This window comes from Rattus norvegicus, chromosome 1, assembly GCF_036323735.1.
Source record: "Rattus norvegicus strain BN/NHsdMcwi chromosome 1, GRCr8, whole genome shotgun sequence".
In the NCBI taxonomy this organism is placed as follows: Eukaryota; Metazoa; Chordata; class Mammalia; order Rodentia; family Muridae; genus Rattus; species Rattus norvegicus.
Genome location: NC_086019.1, coordinates 268,103,115 through 268,122,699, shown reverse-complemented (window position 1 = coordinate 268,122,699; position 19,585 = coordinate 268,103,115). Strand labels below are relative to the sequence as shown.

The 19,585-nt window shown below is 45.0% G+C and overlaps 2 protein-coding genes across 10 annotated transcripts in view; one reads left to right on the top strand and one right to left on the bottom strand.

The window, feature by feature from the left end:
- The window catches only part of Shtn1 (shootin 1), a 103,853-nt gene extending 89,248 nt beyond the window's left edge, over positions 1–14,605 (top strand). For both annotated transcript variants that reach the window (NM_001303537.1, NM_001079705.4), the window contains one exon: positions 12,902–14,605. In NM_001303537.1, coding sequence (NP_001290466.1) covers positions 12,902–12,913 — 12 coding nt within the window. In that variant the 3' untranslated portion in view covers positions 12,914–14,605. The remainder of the gene's footprint in view (positions 1–12,901) is intronic.
- The window catches only part of Eno4 (enolase 4), a 40,177-nt gene continuing 29,797 nt past the window's right edge, over positions 9,206–19,585 (bottom strand). For 5 of the 8 annotated variants that reach the window (XM_006231669.5, XM_017588864.3, XM_039103297.2 and 2 more), the window contains 3 exons: positions 19,478–19,545; positions 18,863–18,980; positions 17,194–17,508 (listed from right to left, as the gene is read on the bottom strand). In XM_006231669.5, coding sequence (XP_006231731.1) covers positions 17,381–17,508; positions 18,863–18,980; positions 19,478–19,545 — 314 coding nt within the window. In that variant the 3' untranslated portion in view covers positions 17,194–17,380. Of the gene's footprint in view, positions 17,509–18,862; positions 18,981–19,477; positions 19,546–19,585 lie in introns of all 8 variants that reach the window. The other 3 variants (XM_039103299.2, NM_001134505.1, XM_017588865.3) reach the window with 3 other exon arrangements.

Here is a 19,585-nt window from a genome sequence, read left to right as displayed (position 1 = left end):
TTTCACACAACAAGCATTTTACCCACGGATCCATCTACCCAGCCCTTCACTGTTTTTTCAGTGGACTTTTGAGGTTAGAGTCCAGAGTGACGGCTTTCCTCATGACATCTTCCTACATATGTGCCACTGTACTTGTCCCCGTTAGTTAATGTGTTTTTGCATTCTAGTAACCAACCCTTCATTTTGGTTTGTGGCAATAGCACCATGATGTTTCTCGGATGAGTGGCATTCTCCACCCTTGACAGGAATCAAAGTCTAGGGAGGGTACCAGTCTTCATGTCCTGTAATGCATACAATTATCCCAGCTTGCATGGGTGTGCACAACATGCACACATGCACACACATGTCTTGCTGTAGTCCCTGCTGTCCTGTCCTCAACGCCACCCCCACCCCCTGCTCTACCCATCTTTTACCCTTTTCGTCCAAGTACCATTGCTCTTGGGGCCTGGTGTCTGCTGTGCCTGCTTTGCCGAGAATGTCCTTCCTTCCCATGTCCTGCAAGGCAAGGTCCAGGAAACCTGATGTGGGGTAATGAAGTAGCGGAGAAAGGAAAGACACACAGACAGACTAGCTGGCCTGGGCTGTGTGAGGCTGACGGAGGCACCGATTACTCACAGCCTGGAACCCTGCTCATTTATTGTTGTGTGTGTGCAGCACAGGGGAGAGGTTGGCCAGTATCCATAGGAGTCTCTGTAGGCAGCAGTCTCAGGCTGTAAACACTCGGGAGGAGGGAACCCCAATTGATAAATCCTTAACATGGTCATGCACATAGTAACAACGTATATCCACACGGGACTTCATGTTCTTTAAACATCACTTAAGGCTTCCTTGTCTCCCACACCCCACCACGGACAGCATCTCCCACTCTCACATCCCCCCACAATACAAAGGTAGCATCCCCATTCCCATCCCCCACTCCCACACACACCCCTCCCCCTCAGGTACAAGGCTACCATCCCCCACTCCTACACCCCCCATGGGTACAAGGCTAACATCCCCCACTCACACACACACCACCCACACAGGTACCAGGCTAGCATCCCCCTCAAACCCTCAGTTTTCCCCTCAGGGACCAACATCAAAGGTAGCCTCCCTGAGTGCTTCAAAGTTGTAACCCCACATATCCCCACTATACTCTACTCCATTTCCCCCACACTGGTTACTGTGTGCCATACCGTATGGGTTATTTTTCTCCTTCTACGGGAATGAAAACCTTAACGAGGGTAAGATTTTTACTTTTGTCTGTTTTCCATATTTGTGATACTTCACACATCAGAAATCATGCCTGCCATCGGGTAGGATCTCAATAAATGACTGGGTGAGCAAGTATCTTCCCTAGGACACACTCAGTCTTCTCATCGCTCAGCATTGGTACTCACAGACCGCAGCCTTTCTTGGGGCTTGTTTGGTTGGACTCTTTGGTTCAGGGAAACATCCTTTTAAAGGATGAGGGATTGTTTGAATTTAGCTCTGTACCACACATCTTCGCCATTGTGTCTGCTCATCAGCCTCTCAGATACACAAAGACCTCGAGATGCTCACCTGATTGGTTCAGTGGGGCTGTGCTGGCTAGCTTACCAGTGACTAAGTTAGAAGGCAAAAGTAGAAGCCTCGAGATTTCCGCACAGAAAAATGGAAACCTTCATGCTATCTCTGAAAAAACGCAAGTCAACATGTGGATTTTAGGTAGTCGAACAAGCCCTTGTCTAAAGATTGTAAAATCAGAATCTATTCGTTTGTGTCCTGGGTACCTATCAAGAAAGTAGGCGCTAGTTTCAGTCTTTAATACAAGAATTCATTGAAATGAATGGCACTAGCCTATACTGTTGAGGGGCTTAAGAGGAAAAAAGAAAGGAAAAGAGCTTGGGGGAGGAGATTCTAATTGATTCTGCTTCTATTTTAACGATAGTTGTAAAAAAACAAATCTCTTGTGTTGTTTCTGATGGGCATCTTCTATCGGCTTCTGTTACCTGTAACTGGAAGAGTATAAAGAAATTTCCTTTTACGTTGAGAAAGGTAAAGAGCTGATTCAGCAAGTGCCAGTATCTACCTGGTTTCTACCCCCATGTCCCTTTCTGCTGATCTGGATTAACCTCACGCAGCGTAGCCGGAGTAAGCTTCCTCAACTCAAGCAGATCAGCAGGTAGGACTCTCAGTACTAAAGAGAAATAAAGGAGTTTAGTAAAAAAAACTAGCTTCTCACTTTCAGGCAGCTATATATGATTCCTAGAAACAGGCTAACCAAGTAGGTAAAGTCAGAAAAACTGCCGGGTGTGTTTCTGCCCTTGTTTGCAGTTTATGCCTGCAAAGGGCAAGAGAAGACCGGACACAAACAGTGATTACTTTCCTAACCCAGGCCTTCCCCATACCTGTCTGTAGTGGCCAACAATGCCCTGTCATTTCCGAGACCTGAGCTCTGTGTCAACCAGCCAAGGGTCTTCAATCTGCTTACTCCTTACTGGCCACTGTCATTATGATTTTGGCAAGCGACAATCTGTGACAAACGTTTCCTTTTGTAAGTTGAGTGTGGTGACACCTCTTTTGTAGGGCCGACATGTAGATTAGCTGGTTTATGGAATATACAATTCCTTCCTATCTCATATTAAAATTATATCGCTGGGATAATAGATAATCGAGGACAAAAGTGGACCTGGAAGCCGAGTTTGTAGCTTTGATCGTCGGATGGGCACGTCAAACCGTGTGACTTCTCTGGGTTGGCTTTCTGTTTGGTTCCTTTTAAATTAAACCTGAAGCCAGTGTAGTAGACATGCCCCCTGAATCTTCTCCATCTCCAAGACCTCAGTCATCCCTAACAAACATGGTCCCTCCGTACGTGTTTACCTTTAAGATAAGGAACCAAAAATACATACCTGTTTTCTAGCCGTGACAGGCTCAATCATGCATTATAGACTTATCCTAATGTACAAACCCAAAGGTTTACAATAATGGATTCTTTTAAACACGTCTTCCGAACTTACACGTCCAAGTGAAAATGGTTTGTCTTTAACTACTAAGACTCTTAAGGCCATCTACTCAGTCTAGTTCTGTCACTGTTGCCTCAAATATGTTTAGATCCACTTGGGTTAGAGATACCTGGCCACAGAGGCAACTTTTTCTGACTGTTTATTTCCAGTTAGAGAAAGGAGGGAAGAGGTAGGCACTGCCTCAGAGACCAGCTACTGGTCCAGTAAGAGTTAACATCAGTTTCATCAACAGAAAAAAATGATGTCTGTTTCAATTACCACTATGTATTTAACGCATGTTTACAAAACTTTGGCTTTGGAAATCAGATCAGGCTTTTTAAAATAACCATCATGTGTACACCAGCAGTGGCATATGCATGTCCAGGAGAGCACTGCGCTCTACAGTTAGACTGCAGCCTTTATTCACCACCTAGGGTTCCTCATTCCTCAGGGCATGGATAGTGAAAGGTGGGCAATCTATCAGTATTTCAGAAATAGGAGCATAAGCTAAGACAGTGACTAAGAGATTCCAAAATACCTGTTTGGGTGGCCATGTTACCCATCTGAATCCTGGTGCGGGGTGTCCCAGACATTTCAACTCTGTTGTCAACACATATAAATTCCACGTTCTCGATGGATACACGCGGACTGAACTGGGAAAACATTGTTTTGGGGAAAGCCCACACCACTCCATCATGTATGTGTAACCTCTTCATCAGTAGGCATTCGCACTAGAATAGCACACATGGAGAGGAATGTGCCCAAACCTTAGCCGGCAGGACGTTTGTGTGGACAGGTGGCGACTATGGGTGCCGAAACCATTTCCCAGTGGGGGACTGAGGATTCTGGGATTTCCTTCTGCAGTGTTTAGTCACCGATACTGTGCCTCACTGACAGTCATTAAGCCGGTTATTCATACATGTTCTTTTTAGTCATCCCAAACCTACTGGGCATTGTTCCCGTTTAGTACAGGAGAAAACAGAGGCTCAGTGGACTAGACAGACTGACCAGAATTATACTTCTGATGGATAGTTGGGTCAGATAACTTTAGACTCAATTCTTTCTGCAAAGCTCATGTCTCTCAAACCTTAGTTGACTACACTTAGTGTGGTAACGGTTAGGGAAAGGCTGAGAGGAGGTTGACGAGAGTGCTCACTGCAACTGTGCTGCTCCTTGGGACCTGTTCTGTGCACATCCGGTCACATTGACCATACACACTCAGATAGCATCAGCTCTTCAGTGTTTTACTGTCTTCCTAAGTCTATCCTGAGCACGAAGCACTTGGAAACAGCCAATTTGGTTAGCAAGCAGTCTTAGATTATAAGAGGGGAGAGATTGTTTTAATTTTTTCCATTCCTCCAATAAAAGGGCATTCGTGTGTGTGTGTGTGTGTGTGTGTGTGTGTGTGTGTGTGTGTGTGTTAGTGTGCGTGTGTTTGGCACATGTACCTGGAGAGGCCAGAGAAGGATATTGAATATCTTCTATCACTTCCTACCTCATTACTTTAATACTAGTTCCTCACTGAATCAGAAGAAGCTCACCGTTTTGCCCAGGCTGGCTGGCCAGCAAAGACCTGGAGTTCTTCCTATCTCTGCTCTCCAGTGCTGAGTCACAGGCACATACAGTATCTACAGCCTCAGGATTTGAACTGGGATCCTCATGCTTGCACAGTAAACACCTACTGAGCCATTTCCCCAACCCTCCTTTACACATCTTATTTGTTTGTTATTTATTATTTTATTATTTTATTTATTTATTTATTTATTCACTTACTTGCTATTGTAGGTGTTTCAGACTTGCTTCATTCTTTTAAGTCAAATACATTATACATTGAGTATGTCTGACTCTGAGCAGGGGGCCAGAAAGGAGCGTTAGTTAGGACATGGTAACACACTGTGGCAATCTGAAGGCAAACTGCTGTGTGTGATGTTGCTTGTTTTGTTAGTGAAGAGGGGGGACGAATGGGTCTTTTGCATGGGGGACAAGCTGGGTGGACGCCATAGGCCTCTGTCCCACAAACCAAGCAGAGGTGTGAGGACCCTGCCGCTGGCCCCATTTTGCTTTGCCTTTGCCCTCGTCTGGAAATGGCTCTGCTGGTTTGAAGTGGGCTTTGTTCACGGCTTCCACTAATTACTTTCCAGAGGGTGAGTGTCCTCCACTGAGTTATGGTAAACGGTAGTCAACCCCTACAGCGCCTTTTAATTTGAAACTTTGCACTGAAGATAAGAACCTGAGGAAGGGATTCAGTCCCATGACAATGGAGTGAGAGGTAGCAATTTCCCAGGGTGCCCTTCTTCTCTTGGTCATTTCTACCGAACACATTTCTAGTGCACCCTGCTCTTGGAGGCCCCAGACTGGAAGCTTCAGGTTCTTTTAAATATCCCTTTGAAGCACCAGGCAGGCAGTTAGCTTGCTTTTTTTTTTTGTTTGGGAGGTTCAGCACAGGTCACTTTGTGCCCTTGGAGAATTAAAAACAAAAAAGAAAACCACAAACCCATGTAGCAATTACAGGACTTTGCTTTCAATAGAAAAGTGTTCCTTTCTATTGAAGCCATTTTTTGAAATTTTAATTTACATTTAATTTCCAGATCTGTGGTATCTCTAAATACCTGTAACATTTGGCCCTATGCAGATTTATTCTAGCAAGAGTTCATCTTGTCTGAGCCATCTTTTGAATACTAGAGTGTAGCTGATAAAAGAGAAATTTTAGGCACATCTTGGTTGGTGTGACCAGTCAAACGTTTCCATGACAGGGAAAAGAAATCTAAATGCCTTTCAAGTTTTTAATTAAAAATAGGATTGAGTTTTTAAATCATTGTTTGACCTCTAACTCACCTCTTCAATTTTATTTATTCTAGTGTGAATCTAATGTTTGAAAAATGAAATGGAAAAGTGGGGTCTGTGTCAACTTTGCATAAAATCTTCCTCTCTAGCAGCGATCTCTGTAGGACGTGGATTTGTCTTGTTGGCCAAGTAAACATTTCTTCAGAAAGGCTCGGGTCAACCTTTTATCCAAATGGAAGCCAGGGAAGTTTCCAGACCCTGTGGTAAAAGGAGTGTGCTTTTTTTCTGGTCACTTTCTGTCCTCCATTTCTTCCTCACCCCCTTCTCCTTTTTCTTTCTGGGATGTGAGTATGTGAGTGTGTGTGTGGAGTGGGGGAGTGAGTGTGGGAGGGGAGTGTGTGTGGGAGTGTATGTGTGGGAGTGTGTGTGTGGGAGTATATGTGTATTTGTGTGTGTGTATGTGTGGGAGTGTATGTGTGGAAATATGTGTGAATGTGTATGTTTGTGAGTGTGTGTATGTGTGTGTGTGTGAGTGTGTGAGTGTATGTGTGTGAGTGTGTGTGAGTGTGTGTATGTGTGTGTGAGTGTGTGTGAGTGTATATGTATTTGTGTGTGTATGTGTAAGAGTGAATGTGTGTGAGTGTATGTGAGTGTGTGTATATTTGTGTGGGAGTGTGGGAGTGTGTGAGTGTGTGTGAGTGTGTATGTGTGTGAGTGTGTGAGTGTGTGAGTGTATGTGCGTGAGTGTGTGTGTATGTGTGTGTGAGTGTGTGTGAGTGTGTGGGAGTGTATATGTATTTGTGTATGTGTAAGAGTGAATGTGTGAGTGTATGTGAGTGTGTGTATATTTGTGTGTGAGTGTGTGTGTGAGTGTGTATGTGTGTGAGTGTGTGTGAGAGTGTGTGTGTGTGAGAGTGTGTGTGTGAGAGTGTGTGTGTGTTTGTGCGCGCGCGCACATGCTCTGCATTGAGGAGAATGCGTTGGGGAAAAGGGCACCTTCTGGTACTTAGTAAACATTTAAACATTTATTTCCGAGAAGAGTCTACTAGCAGAATGAGCTGCATGGACGTTCCTGCCTAATCTGATGCTCTTATACAATTAAAGGATTTGCTGGGCGCTCAGCTGTAATCTTAGCACTGCTGAATTGTGTACGGACACTGCAGGAAACGGCTCTGTTCCACAGAGCAGGACCACAATGGAGCCCCGTGTGTGCCAGTACATGGACAATTAAGTTTTAACAACAAAATTAGCCGAACAACTGGATGCTCTGGAAGCTGAGATTCCCCCCACTTGGTCTTTTCTTCTCCCCCCAAGGAGTTATCCTGTGGACTGCCGGAAAGCTCAGCAGTCAGTATTGTCTCTGTGTTCCGAGGGGCTGTACAGACAGCAACTTCTTCCAGATTAATTGTTCAGGATGTATTACACCTTGTGAAAAAAAAATGACTGGTAAAATACCGTTGAGTAAATCTCAAAATTACTGCTAAAGGACTACCGAGTAATTCTCCATTCTCTTGAAGAATTAATTGCCTCTTAATGTTTGCTTTCAGTTACAAGGACTGGGATTTTATAGAACTTTGTCTAAAATGTATCATTTCTGCAAATTGCCCTTGGTACTTTGTAGAGTTTTTTTTTTTTTTTAAACATTTCTTAGCAGTATTTATGTTTCCTTTTATTTGTGTTTCATGAGGTAGAGTGAAGTTTTGTTTTGTTTTAATTGAAAGGAAAGTAGCTTCCAAGAGACTGGGAAAGCAATTTCAGATCCTGAGATAAGCCAACCGAACTTTTTAACACAGATGAAAGACATTTCACTTGAAATATACTTTATCATTTCATGGAAGTATGTAAAAGGTAACAGACTGGATTCCTGTGACTTCTGTCTTAAAAGTTTAATGTATAAAATATAGTAAATTGAAAGGAGAACTTAAAATACATACCTGTGAAAATGCACATTGTGCACCCCTGATTTTAAAGGAGCCATTGTTATCTCTGGAGACTTCTTTGACATATTTCTTGTAAGTGGCACTCCATTTTTAAATACCTGTGGTCTAAATGAATTTTTATAAAGACTAAAATCTATATATACATACATACACACTCACGCATATGCATAAATAAATATATATATTTTTAAAACAGCCCAGCCACCAAAAAGAAAGTGTCATGAGTGTTTCGTAGTGAGATCATGGGCTGCCTACATGGCCTTACCAGTGAAGGCTGTCCAGGATCAGAGTCTATCAATCGTCTTTGGTCTAGCTGACACTAGTCGAACAAACACGCTGGCCCAGCCTTGAAAGGGACCACCATGGTCTATGATGTAAACAGAATAGCTGCTAAAACACTAAAGTAAATTTCCTGAATGTGGGCCCAGGGTCTTTCCTCAGCTATTGTTACCTGTGACAAAAGGGACTCTGGCTAATCCGGACATACGGAACACTTTCTGTACTTTAAGTCTATCTTCCCACAAATCAAAGCAGAGTCAGAGTCAGACTGACGGAACCGATACAGTCCTTTGGCTGAAACACAGTTTTTAAAAAGTAAGTACACAAAGCCAGAGCCACTGAGCTTTGTCCTGACTCCAGTGGCACGAGTTATGAGACTTGGTAGTGACTAGAAATTCTCAGCTTAGGTCTGGAATGTAACGTTTTTGAAGTTTTGGACTGGCCACATGGAAAGCTCTGGAAAAAAAAATCAAGAGTTTCTGAAAGAAACAATGACTATCAGCTTCAGTAAGGCCAATTCCCTTCAACACTGCTCTCTGTAGGGATTGGAAGGCAAAGCAAGCCTTTTTTTTTTTTTTTTTTTTTTTTTTTAACACTAGGGAAATAGAAACTGACTTCCTCTTTGGAGTTTTCCCAGAAAACTACTTTACAAAGACAAATTTAAATCTTTTCCATTTTCCGTCCTTGAAGGTGGCAAATACGATTGTGGTTTTATCCGTTTTCATTGTAAATGAAACAGAGTTCAGGCTGGCCACTGTACGTCATTTGTTGGATGGCTGCCACAGACTAATGCAGACGTCCCACTGGGAGACCAGAGAAGCGCTACACTGTGATTCACCAGATTGTGTTAAATAGTCCAGCTGTTGCGATTTGAAAGATAGTTACCTCAGAAGTGAAATAGAAATGAACTTGGCATTTATGCCTCAAACCGTTTTTATACTGTTTGGCAATCAGCTTTTCAGAGGTAGCATTTTATAAAATAACTCTCACCGCTTAAAGGTTTCATTCTCTGTAATGTTCAAAATGTCCCACCTTTATATTATCAGTAAAATTAAGCTTGAGCGATATTCAGAATTTGCATGAAATAAGCATCCCCCCCCTTTTCATTTCCTGAGCTTTGATTGTATTCAATTGAGCTCAGAACCTTGTCGATTAGGGGCTCTTTGGGGCATTAGTTAATTTGAATCGCAGCCGAAATGTTAGCTAGAATGTTGTCGAATATAATTGAGATGTAGAAAGTTGATTTTGAAAGGAACTTCATTGAATGCAAACAATGACTGGGTTTTTTTGGGGGGGGGAGGGGGGTGCTTTGCTTCTGTGCCCTGGGACACAGTCTGAGAAATAACGAATCCCTTTACCAACTTCGGCTTTGGTGAAACGGCAACACTTCCGATCCTTCTTACACCGATTCGGTTTGGAGTCAGGTCTTTCTTTTACCAGCAAGGGAAGCCCACCTACCAGAGTCCCTTGTTCTGGTTCTCCTGCAATTGAGGGAAAGTAGCTGTCAGTTGTAATAGAGTTGTAGATTAAGGTCTCGAATTCTAGCTTTTAATGGGCTTGCTCTGGCAGGGGTGGTGGAGTAGGGGAGTTTCCTTGAAACAACCTTTCAGCACGTGATCCAAAATGATCCATGAAGAAGGTCTACTATAATGGATCTCGGATAACTACAAGATTCTGCTGTTTGGACCCGGAGACTACTGATGCAGGTTCTATCTATGTTGGTAGATGGTGGATTGTTTCACTTGTCCTCCCCAAGTCTGCATCTGACAGGGAGGGACTGACCGTGCATAGCCTTCCTCCCCGCCCTCTCTCTGTGACTCAGCAGTTTTGCTTTACAGATTCTGCTGCATCAGGAGAAAGGCTGCCGTGGCTCCTTCATGAGTGTGAACTTTAATTGCTTATTGGCAATTACTGTCCTTAGATGCTGAATTGAAGAAGAAGGCGCCACTGTGGACCAGGCCCCTGTGGTACAACTGCTTGAGCTTTCTTTGGGTTCAAACCTCTAGACCCACATGGCTTCCTTGAACAGTGGCCTAGGTTCTCAGCACTGTCCCCAAAGGATGTGGGATTGGGAATGTATTAGTTACCTTTTCCATTGCTCTGATAAAATACTCTGACACAGGCATCTTAAGGGGGAAAGGGTTAATTTTGGATGATGAGTGTGATGGTGTATTAGTTCATTTTGTCAGCGGTGACCTGATAGCTGGAGGTCAAGGCAGCTGTGTACATTGTATCCATAGTCAGGAATTGGAGGACAATGAATGCTACAAGTCAGCTCTTTCTACTATTCAGTCTGGGATACAAGCCTAGGGAATGGTGCTGCCCACATTCAGGGTGGGTCTTCCCACATTAATTAACTTAGTCTAAATAATTGCATTGCTGCCACAGGATGCTGAAAGCAATTCCTGGAGAGCTCTAATTCCCAGCTGACGAAGACAGCTTTTGCTAGGAGATGTTAACCACCCTTGGCCTGCAGATACACGGGGGGGACATGAAAACGCCCACCGTAGTCCACGGGAGCAGCAGAGGTTTGTATGGACCTATGGCAATTGCTCACTCCAAACGGCAGAGTGAGATTCTCTCCTTTGCATGTTTCCAACACGCTGGCTAGCGACAGCAGCAGGCTCACGAGCAAGCTAACTGGAGCTGACCTGCAGACTTCCATGTGGCTAAGCTAAGCTGCAGCTTCACCTCCTGGGACTCCCCATATGCTTGTTTCCAGGCCATGAGAGAAGTGTCCCAAGCATACGTGAGGTGATGATGCTTTAATAACGTTTTTCTTTGAACCATGAGAAGGTTCATGTGTAGCTTATCTGGGATAGCTTATGAAGGGTATAATGTGCTGACTCACATGTTAACAGTGGCTGGCCTGTGGATCGGTTCTGTCGTTCCTCCCAGCTTTCTCTCCAGCTTGCCCGCTTTCTAGCTCAGATGCATGTGCAGGTTCCGCGTGGTAGGGCTAGGCTTGTCCTGTGGGGTAGGTGCGTCAGTCTGATGGGCCCTTGTCACAGGAAGATGCATCTCTAGTTTGTCCTCAGTCTCTGCCAGTTTACAGCCAGCTTGCCTTGGTGGCTGCCAGAACGCCAAGCTTCATGCATAGACATGGCCGACTTGCACCGTGTCCTCTGTTGCCCTGAATCTAATTCCCGTTAACAGCTCTTTTAGGTGGCTCTGCTTTTCTGATAAGCTATAAGATGTTGCCTGGACCAGAGAAAGTTGAAACAGGTACTACCAAGGAAATGGCACCCCAACCTGCCCTCTAGGACATAGTAGTGGGTGCTTTGAGAAATGTTTCCTGGACTAAGGTAGACAGACAGCAACATCATGGTCTCTGGCATGTCCATTCCTGAGGATCTCCTTCCTTCTGCTCCTCTCCCATGTCTTTAATACGACCTGCCAGCCAGAGAATGTCTTGCAGGCATTTGGTTAGAGCTTGTAGAAAACTGTGGTTTTCTGGTTCAGGCTTTTGTGCCTTGCAAGCAGGTCATGCAAGTCATCTTCTGAAATAGATGTCTCGTTCTGTTTCCATGTACGGATGAGACCTCCAGCTCTACTCTCACCCAAGCTTTCACTCAGGCTCTTCTCTAGTCTGCTATTAATTATTCGTTCATTTGATTACTTTATACATGATCTACGTGGATGCTGGGGGTGGGGGTGGGGGTAGAGTCTTAGACAAAACTCAACAGTCCCTGTCCCATATGTTATCAGAGAGTCAAACAAACACCTAATTAACCGTGTTGAATTCAGAAAAGGAGAAACACTGCATGTAAGAGAGGAACTGTCACACGATCTGACCTGCTCAAGAAGACAGGCCAGTGGAAGTCAGTGTCTGACAAAGGTCGGGGCAGGTAGATCAGTGAGCAGGCGCTAAGCAGTACCTCTCCATCACATATCAGGTGGGGCTGCCGTGTCCTGACTCACAGCTCTGACTCACAGTTGGTTCTCTAGGGTGAAAGTCTCAATCTGGAATGGACCATTGGCTGGGAAGACCAGAATCATCTTGAGAGCCTTGGCCCTGCCCACTGCAGCTGCTGTGTTCCCTCTAGGCAAGCCCAGCAGCCTGAAACCTTCCCAGGGTGTACCCACCATTACTTCTGAGAGGATTTGGGAACCACAGTTTAACACTTGGCAATAGAGTATATTTGAAGAACACCTCTGTTCCCACAAGGAAACTTTGTTGCCTACCTGGCATGAAAAACAATAGCTTCTTACATCAGAAGGGAGGCAACTTCTGAGGGAAAGAAAACCACTTAGAAAATTCTGAAAGAAACTTCTCAAGAACCGAGTTCTCCTGGTTAGGGAAGCTTCTGGACACTTTGGCGTCCGACCACATTCCCTGAGTGCTCTCCTCAGCCCTTTCTCCACCCACCTCCTGAGGTCAGGTCTCCCTCCTGGGTGGTAATGGCTGTGGTGGGCACAGCTGGTTGCCACTCTCGTCTGTCCATCACTGAGCCAGGATGATCCCCAACCCTCTCCATGCAACCTCTTCTCAGCTAAGCTGCAAACAGCTGTACTGGGAGCAAGAGGTAGTGGGGGTCTGGGCTGGCTCCTTGTTGCTGAGCTAGGCTGGTGGGACAAAGGCAGCGTGGGCAGTGTTTGGGATTGCAGAGTGGAGCCAAGGGCTGTGTACTTCCTAGAGGAGCGAGCAATTAAGCAGGTAGGTACAGTTGATGTTTTCTACTTCCGTAATTAATTGCTTTGAGTCTATCTGCTTTCTCTTTCCTGGCCCTCTGTGCCTATTACATAATCAGATTATCTGCTGCTGCCTTTTTTTTTTTTTTTTAAATGGCTGGCATCCCAAAGACTTACATGTTGTGCATGTCGGTTAGACTTAGGACCATTTCTGTTGTCATTTTTCTGAATCCGGGAATCTGAAAATCAAGTGTTTTCTTTTCTTCTGCTTAGTTATTTTTCTATTTAACTGTCTTCTCACAGGCCTCCCAGTAAAGGTGGATACAGGAGAAAATGTGTGGGCAGTGAAAACCAGTCTGAGCCGGTTGTAGTTTTAGATCCTGTTTCTACACATGAACCCCAAACCAAAGACCAGGCTGCTGAGAAAGACCCAACCCAATGCAAGGAGGAGGAGAGAGGCGAAACACAACCAGAATTCAAAGAAGACAGCAGTGGTGGAAAAACGGGAGAGACGGACAGTTCTAACTGCTGATCTGAAACCAGAGGCTGGCGTGTTTGCGGGGCCTTCTCAGTGAGCACGTGGTTCACCTGTGTGTACTGTCAAGAACTGTTGGACATTCCTTTGTTCCCCACACTCCTTTGCTGGTATCACTTTGTAAGTAGCAATTATGAACATAAGTAAGCTGTTTAGCAAAACGCATCTTCTGGGTAGTTTTTAATCTTTACGGGGTAAGGGTTCTTTCTAGTTTCTATATGAAGTATGACTTTCTTGAGACTGTGGCAGAACTCAGATGTTGGTGTCTTTACAGGGAACGTGCTTACCACTCATCAAATTATTCATGGGAAAATTAAAGGTGGTTGCTGGTAACTGGATAAACAGAGACCACCAAACTTAACAATTATCTTAAGGGGCACCCTCTAATCCAAGCCCAGCACATGGGGAGACTAAGGCAAGAGGATCACTTGAGCCTGAGCTTGAGTTCGGGTCACATAGCAAGACTCCATATAAAGAAAAGGCCTGGAAGAGTCTCTTGTTTGAGTCTGGTCTTCTGATGGGAAACTGCAGCAGTCAGGACATTAGTGGGTCCTTTAGAGTCTCCATTTTGTAGGGTACACGAGACCGGCCAGCTCTGAGCTCAGGAGGTGGCATCATGGTCTCTTAGGTCTGAGTTGAGCACAGTTGACTATTGTGTGGAAAACGTGACCCTGTGTCCCAGGCTTAGAGAGTCCTTCAGGGGTGATATCCTGGCAGCCTCAACAGAGACTTGGACAGATGCTCAAACCTTGAATTTAACAGGGATGTCTCAGTAAACTACCCATTCTGTTCCATGAGTTAACTGTGTTTTCCCACACATTCACAGGGCACAAGTACCATATGTAACGCCCGTTCTTATGCACAGGGAAGATAAGTAACAAGCACACATTGTTTTTCTTCCTTCACTGAGGATCTATACTACATGGGTCTTTTCTTGTTTTGTTTTTTTGTTTGTTTGTTTTTAGGGGAAATTAAGTGGTAGTTTCTAAAAATACAATGTTTCAGACTACCACGGTGACTAAATAGAAATGTAATCAGGGATTTAAGAAAAAAAACTTATGCAGGTTTTCAAAGTTGATTGTTTCAAAATTGGTGTTTATTTAAAATAAGTGGTAATGTACTTGAGTGCACTTTTTATGATAATGATTCAGTAATGGTAATTTTACTATTAAGGAAATCGAAAGGCTTAGTTTTGTTAGCATGACTCGGCATGTAGCTGTCAGGTGCTCCCCACCTGAGGGCAAAAGAAAATGATAGTAACAATTGCAGTAGTTGTATCCTATTGTATTTTTGCACGTGTGCTACTAGTGGGCCTGGGGAGGTGGGAAGGCAGGTGAGGATACTTCCTCGGCTTGGGGACAATTCTCTTTCTGTAGGTTCACTGGGCTTGACTATTTCCCCTGTCTGTCAGTGCTGATTTTATATCCCTGTCAGTTTACTCATGGGGAATTAAAACATGATTTTTTTTTCAACCGTGTGCTTCCCTGACTGACTAATACCGCTAGACGATATGCTAACTGTAGACAGATTGATTTGTTTAGATGGGTTCTCTTATGCTGTGATTTGAACTCTCCTCAACATCACACATTAAAAGAGACACATGGCGGTTTTTTATTAAGGGTGGGCTGTGGTTATTGACAGGTTGAAAGTCTGCAGCCTAGAGAGATACTTTGTTTGTTTTCTGGTTTCCTGTGATGGGCATGGGATTCTGTCAAGCCTCCTGCCCCTGAGCTACCTCCCGGCACACACAGCCAGCCTTGCCTCTTCCAATGGAAAAGCAGTGTGAGTGGTAGCACCAAGCAGCTTTCTTCTACATTTCTTAAATCTTCCACCAGGTCACTGCTGTGTGTCATACACTTCTAGGACAGTGAAAACAGGTGCACCACGGTCCCATGTTACATCATCACACATATGGGCATACTAATGTGGTTTGAAAGCAGACATTAACCATTGGGTGAGGTGTGCTGGCTGGACTGGGTCATCTACCTGTACCTGGTATTTTGAAAGCATCTTTGCCTTTCATCAGTTAAAAATGCTCTTTCCTTCCCTGTGACCACAAAGCTTTGCAAAGGACTGTGGGATGTAAGTATTTGATGTGGACTTTTGCTCACCTTTTCCGTACAGTTTTCCTGTTTTCACCTAAGCTTTAAGGTTCTGCCCTTTGCCGGGATGACTTGTTAACCCCAAGGTAAGCTTAGCTGTGTGTCTCCTGTGTGCCCGACTCATGTGCCAGTTGGGAGGGGCTACACATTTTCTTTTCTCTAGCAGGACATTAATTCTGTTTTGAAAGTGTGGGTTAGGTCTCTTTGCTCTAGCGCTCTTGACTGCTTCTGACACTTGTATAACCATAGTGAGCAGAGGCATGCAGACCCTCTGTCCGAGTGAGTTCTACGCAAACCCCCATGATAGCCCTAAGTAGTTCTCCAGCTCTGGGATGTTGGCTGACAGGGAGTTGCCAGGGCTGCTAGCACCCTACTGGGTTGCTCTGAGTTAAATGGGGCTCTTATGACTTGACCACATAACTCCTTCCTTACCTCATGGACAATGAAAGGGTTGTCACCTGTAAGTTAAGCATGATTTCCAGACCACTGTCAGTTATATGTTGGGCAAGTGATAGCCTGTATCACAGTCCTAAACTCATCTGGGAGTGCTTCCGCAGAGGCCACCATGCATGGATCGCTTCTGCCAGTGAGCAACTCCAGTGTTTGTGGAGGGTAGGTAACCCACCTGTCATAGGTGTGCAAGCCCTGAAACAGCTTCACGTCCATCTCACATCCCAAAGTCATTTCTCATCTCCGTATAGATGATACTAAGTATTCTAAGCAAGGGAAGGTGGGATGGAGGGAGGGAGAGTGCACGAATATGAGAATGAATGAATAAGGAAAGCCCTCTAAGAAAAATCCCTACCCATTGGTGAGCACAGTCCTCAGGTGAACCACTATGACCAGAGTGCATTCTGGGCTGGCATTAGGGTGCTTACCTGGTCAGTTATTTTGCTGTGGCTTCATCACTTAAGAGTTATGTCTGTCCCAAGGCACATTCGTAGCACTTGTGTGAGAGAGAAACACCACTAAGGCCAGGTGAACATCTTGTCTTAGCAGGCCTGCCTTTAAAACAGATGCTCCTTTCTGTTCCTCTGCCCCGCTGTTTGTCCTTAAGTGGCTGGAGAGACGGGGAGCCGCCACAGACTGGGACATGTTTCCCTAAGCTTGTAGTAACATTGACCACCCAGTTCCCCATGCCATGCTCCAACGAGTCTGCAACCGAGCCCATCTCAAATCGCAGTTCTGAGGGGAGGCTGGTCTCCCTTTGCCTTTCTCTTCAAACAGACCGAGCCCCAACTGGAAAAATTCTACTGCAGGCCAGGCCAGTGTAACTTACCCGGTCTCTATTACAGATAGCCGTTGTTACAGCTCACCTAACACACAGCAGGATGATGTAAAGGACTTCGCTGTTCTCTCTGTTTGGATATTTATCCGAATGCCCTGATACAAGCCCAGCACTGGCTCACAGAGGACGAGTATCTGTTAACACGGATTTGTCTGTCATAGGTGCTGACCACTTGCTGCTTGTTTCTTGGTGCTGTGGTGTAAGAGGGCATTGAATGGTGGTAAGAACATTCATTTATGAGTGGTTTTATTAAGTTAATCCCACTTTCATTCCAAAAGGGATCTAAGGAAAAATAATACAAGGATGAGAACGTCAGAGGGGTGCGGAAAGGCAGTCACGTGCCAGTGGCTGAGACAGAGGTACAGCTGCAGACAAGGCAGTCCTTGATGCTCGGTGCTCATGAGTTGCCAGGCAAAGCACCGGTGATTAGCACAGATGTCCAAGAGAAACAAAATCAAAGGATGCCTGTGTGGCACCGCAAGCTACTCAGGCAAACAGTCTTTTGGTTGTAGAGGCGCTCTGACTTGTAAGGGGTAAGGCACGTGTGTCTGGGCGTGGACCTGGCATCGAAATACATTTGCCTCTAATGAAGTTAGGTTGTGACCTTCAGAAGGAGGCAGTGCAGCTAGTGTCCCCATGGCAATATAGCTGTGAACTAAAACTCATGAACTGCACGGAAAACCACCATATATATTTTTTATCTGACGGTGAAACTGAAAAAATAAAAACCATGCACAAGTAGTAATTATGCTCATTTACATATATAAGCGGAGTTAAGAGCAGAGCCACTGTGGAGACACTTCCCACCAGCTAGCCACTTGTGAAGTGACTGTCCTGGGAGGCCAGTGCCGTGAGGCTCATGTTTTGGCTGATTCTTCTATAACCTCTGTGGGGAAAATGGAGTCCAGGGGCTCAAGAGTTTCCTCAGCCGTTGTGGTAGTAGCATCCTCTTGAAAGAAAGAAAAATTGTGTTCCTCACTGAAACCTATTTTAAAAAAATAAATAAAGTTTACCATCCCGGCCCAGCTGATTCTGGTTTTGCCTGTCTCGGGATCTGAAGATCATCAGACCTTTGCAGAAATGATCCAGACCTCTCAAAACAGCCTGACCCTGTTCTGCTTGGGTGTCACCTACTGTGGTGACAGTTGGAGGCATCTGATGCACACCAGCCCTGCATGTGATGCAAACCACCCACTCTAAGGGGAACCACAGCAGACAGGGACCTGCTAGGAGGAACCAAGTAAAGTAAGCACCATTGCCAAGATTGCCTCCTCAGAGGTGGGAGAGGACCTATTTGTTTTGCTAATTTGGGGCATTCTTCCCTTTATCTAACAGCTTAAGAGAAATTCTCACTAATCACTTAATCCGTTCTAGGATGCCAGGGGCAGTGAGCTAGCACCTAAAAAGGGGTGGGTCTCTGGTCTCCCAGGTTCTTTTCGATGTTCCAAAGTAGTTGACTTTCTTAGGAACTGCAAGACTGGAGAGGTCTTTGAAGGCGTACAAGTCAGGGGGACAAAAGATGAGATAATGTCATAATGTCGCCTATGGAGGTGCTGGGGCAGTACTGCCTAACTTCAGACTGCCTTCATACAACTCAGAAACCATCTTCTAATATACCTTTACTCCTCCAGAATCTTAGGGTGTGTTTGAAGATCCCCTTTTTAGTTAAACATGACACTTTCGTTGTTTTATAAAGATAGGGTTTCTCTGTGTAGCCCTATGACACTTTCTTAAATCACAATTTTATCGGTCTCTTTATCTCTCTGCTGGTCACGGCCACCATTGGGCCAGTGGGTAGTATTAAAAATTAAAGATGAATATTCCATAAGCTTTCCCCCATCAGGGATGCAAGCAGCTCCACATGCAGACAAAGTTTGGGTCTCATAAACCATCGGTTCCTTTCTTGAGGGACCTTAGCTCTCTGTGAGACCATGCTAGAATCAACATGCCGCCTACTTATTTGAAGTAAAACAAGTTGTTTCCAGAAGGAACACATCTGCCTTTAACTTTCAGGGGCTGTGCAGAGAAACCTTAAGTATAATTTGGGCCATAACAAAAGGCAGGCTTGGAGATTCCAATCAATTAATTCTATTGAACACCACCAAGCAGCCTATTCAGCAAGGAGAAGGGTGGCGAGAGTCTTAACCATTCAGGTAAATAGATAATCCATTAAGCCAACAATGGACATTGTGGCAAGTGCTATCCTGCTCTTGTGAGCGTTGATTTATAGTCTTTGGGTTGTCCCGCCCTCCTGCAGAGGGACTTCTATTCCCTCCCTTCCAATCTTTGTCCGCTTATTCACGGCTACTGGGAAAACAAAGCAGAAAAGCTGCACATACCCCATGCTCCACTCTGGATGAGTTCTTCCTCTATAGCAAGAAGGCGGTTGTATTTGGTCATCCGTTCACCCCGAGAAAGACCCCCCAGCTTGATAAACCGGGCACCGAGTCCAACAGCCTGAAGCGGGGGAGGAGGAGGGGGCATAACTTATTTTAAACAGTGGAGTTCTGGTTTGAAGCAGTCCTTTAGAACTGCTCTTGTGAGGGGATCCTGTGAGGGGGTTTTCTCTTCCAGAAGCAAAGTGGCCTGCTGGCAGGCTGAGCTCGGCTGGCGTGAACAGATGGAGTGCCTGACAGTCCATCAGGCACTTTACCAGGCCCGAGTGCGCCGATTTCATCGGGGCACGGCCTGGCCTTTTGCACCCCGTTTTAGGAGGAAGATTGCAAGTGTGCACCCCCAGTCATTTTATTGCGTCCATCATTTTCCCTGGACTTCAATTTTGCCTCTTTTAAAAAGTTCAAAGATTAGTGCTTTGCAAAAGGGAGCTGTCTAGGAGGAAGCAAGTCTATTTCATAAAAGGTTACTCGACTTTCTCCACCGAAGACTGTATTTCCCTGAACATCATAAAAGCTGCGTTTTGGCAATTCTGCAATTGACCATCGTTCTGCACTTACCAAATCGACAAGGCTGTCATCAGAGGACTCCGAGTCCGTGCTTCCAAAGACTGCAAGGTGCTTCTTTCCTGCAAGAGCAGCTACTGTCACTCCTGTGTGGTTTACAAG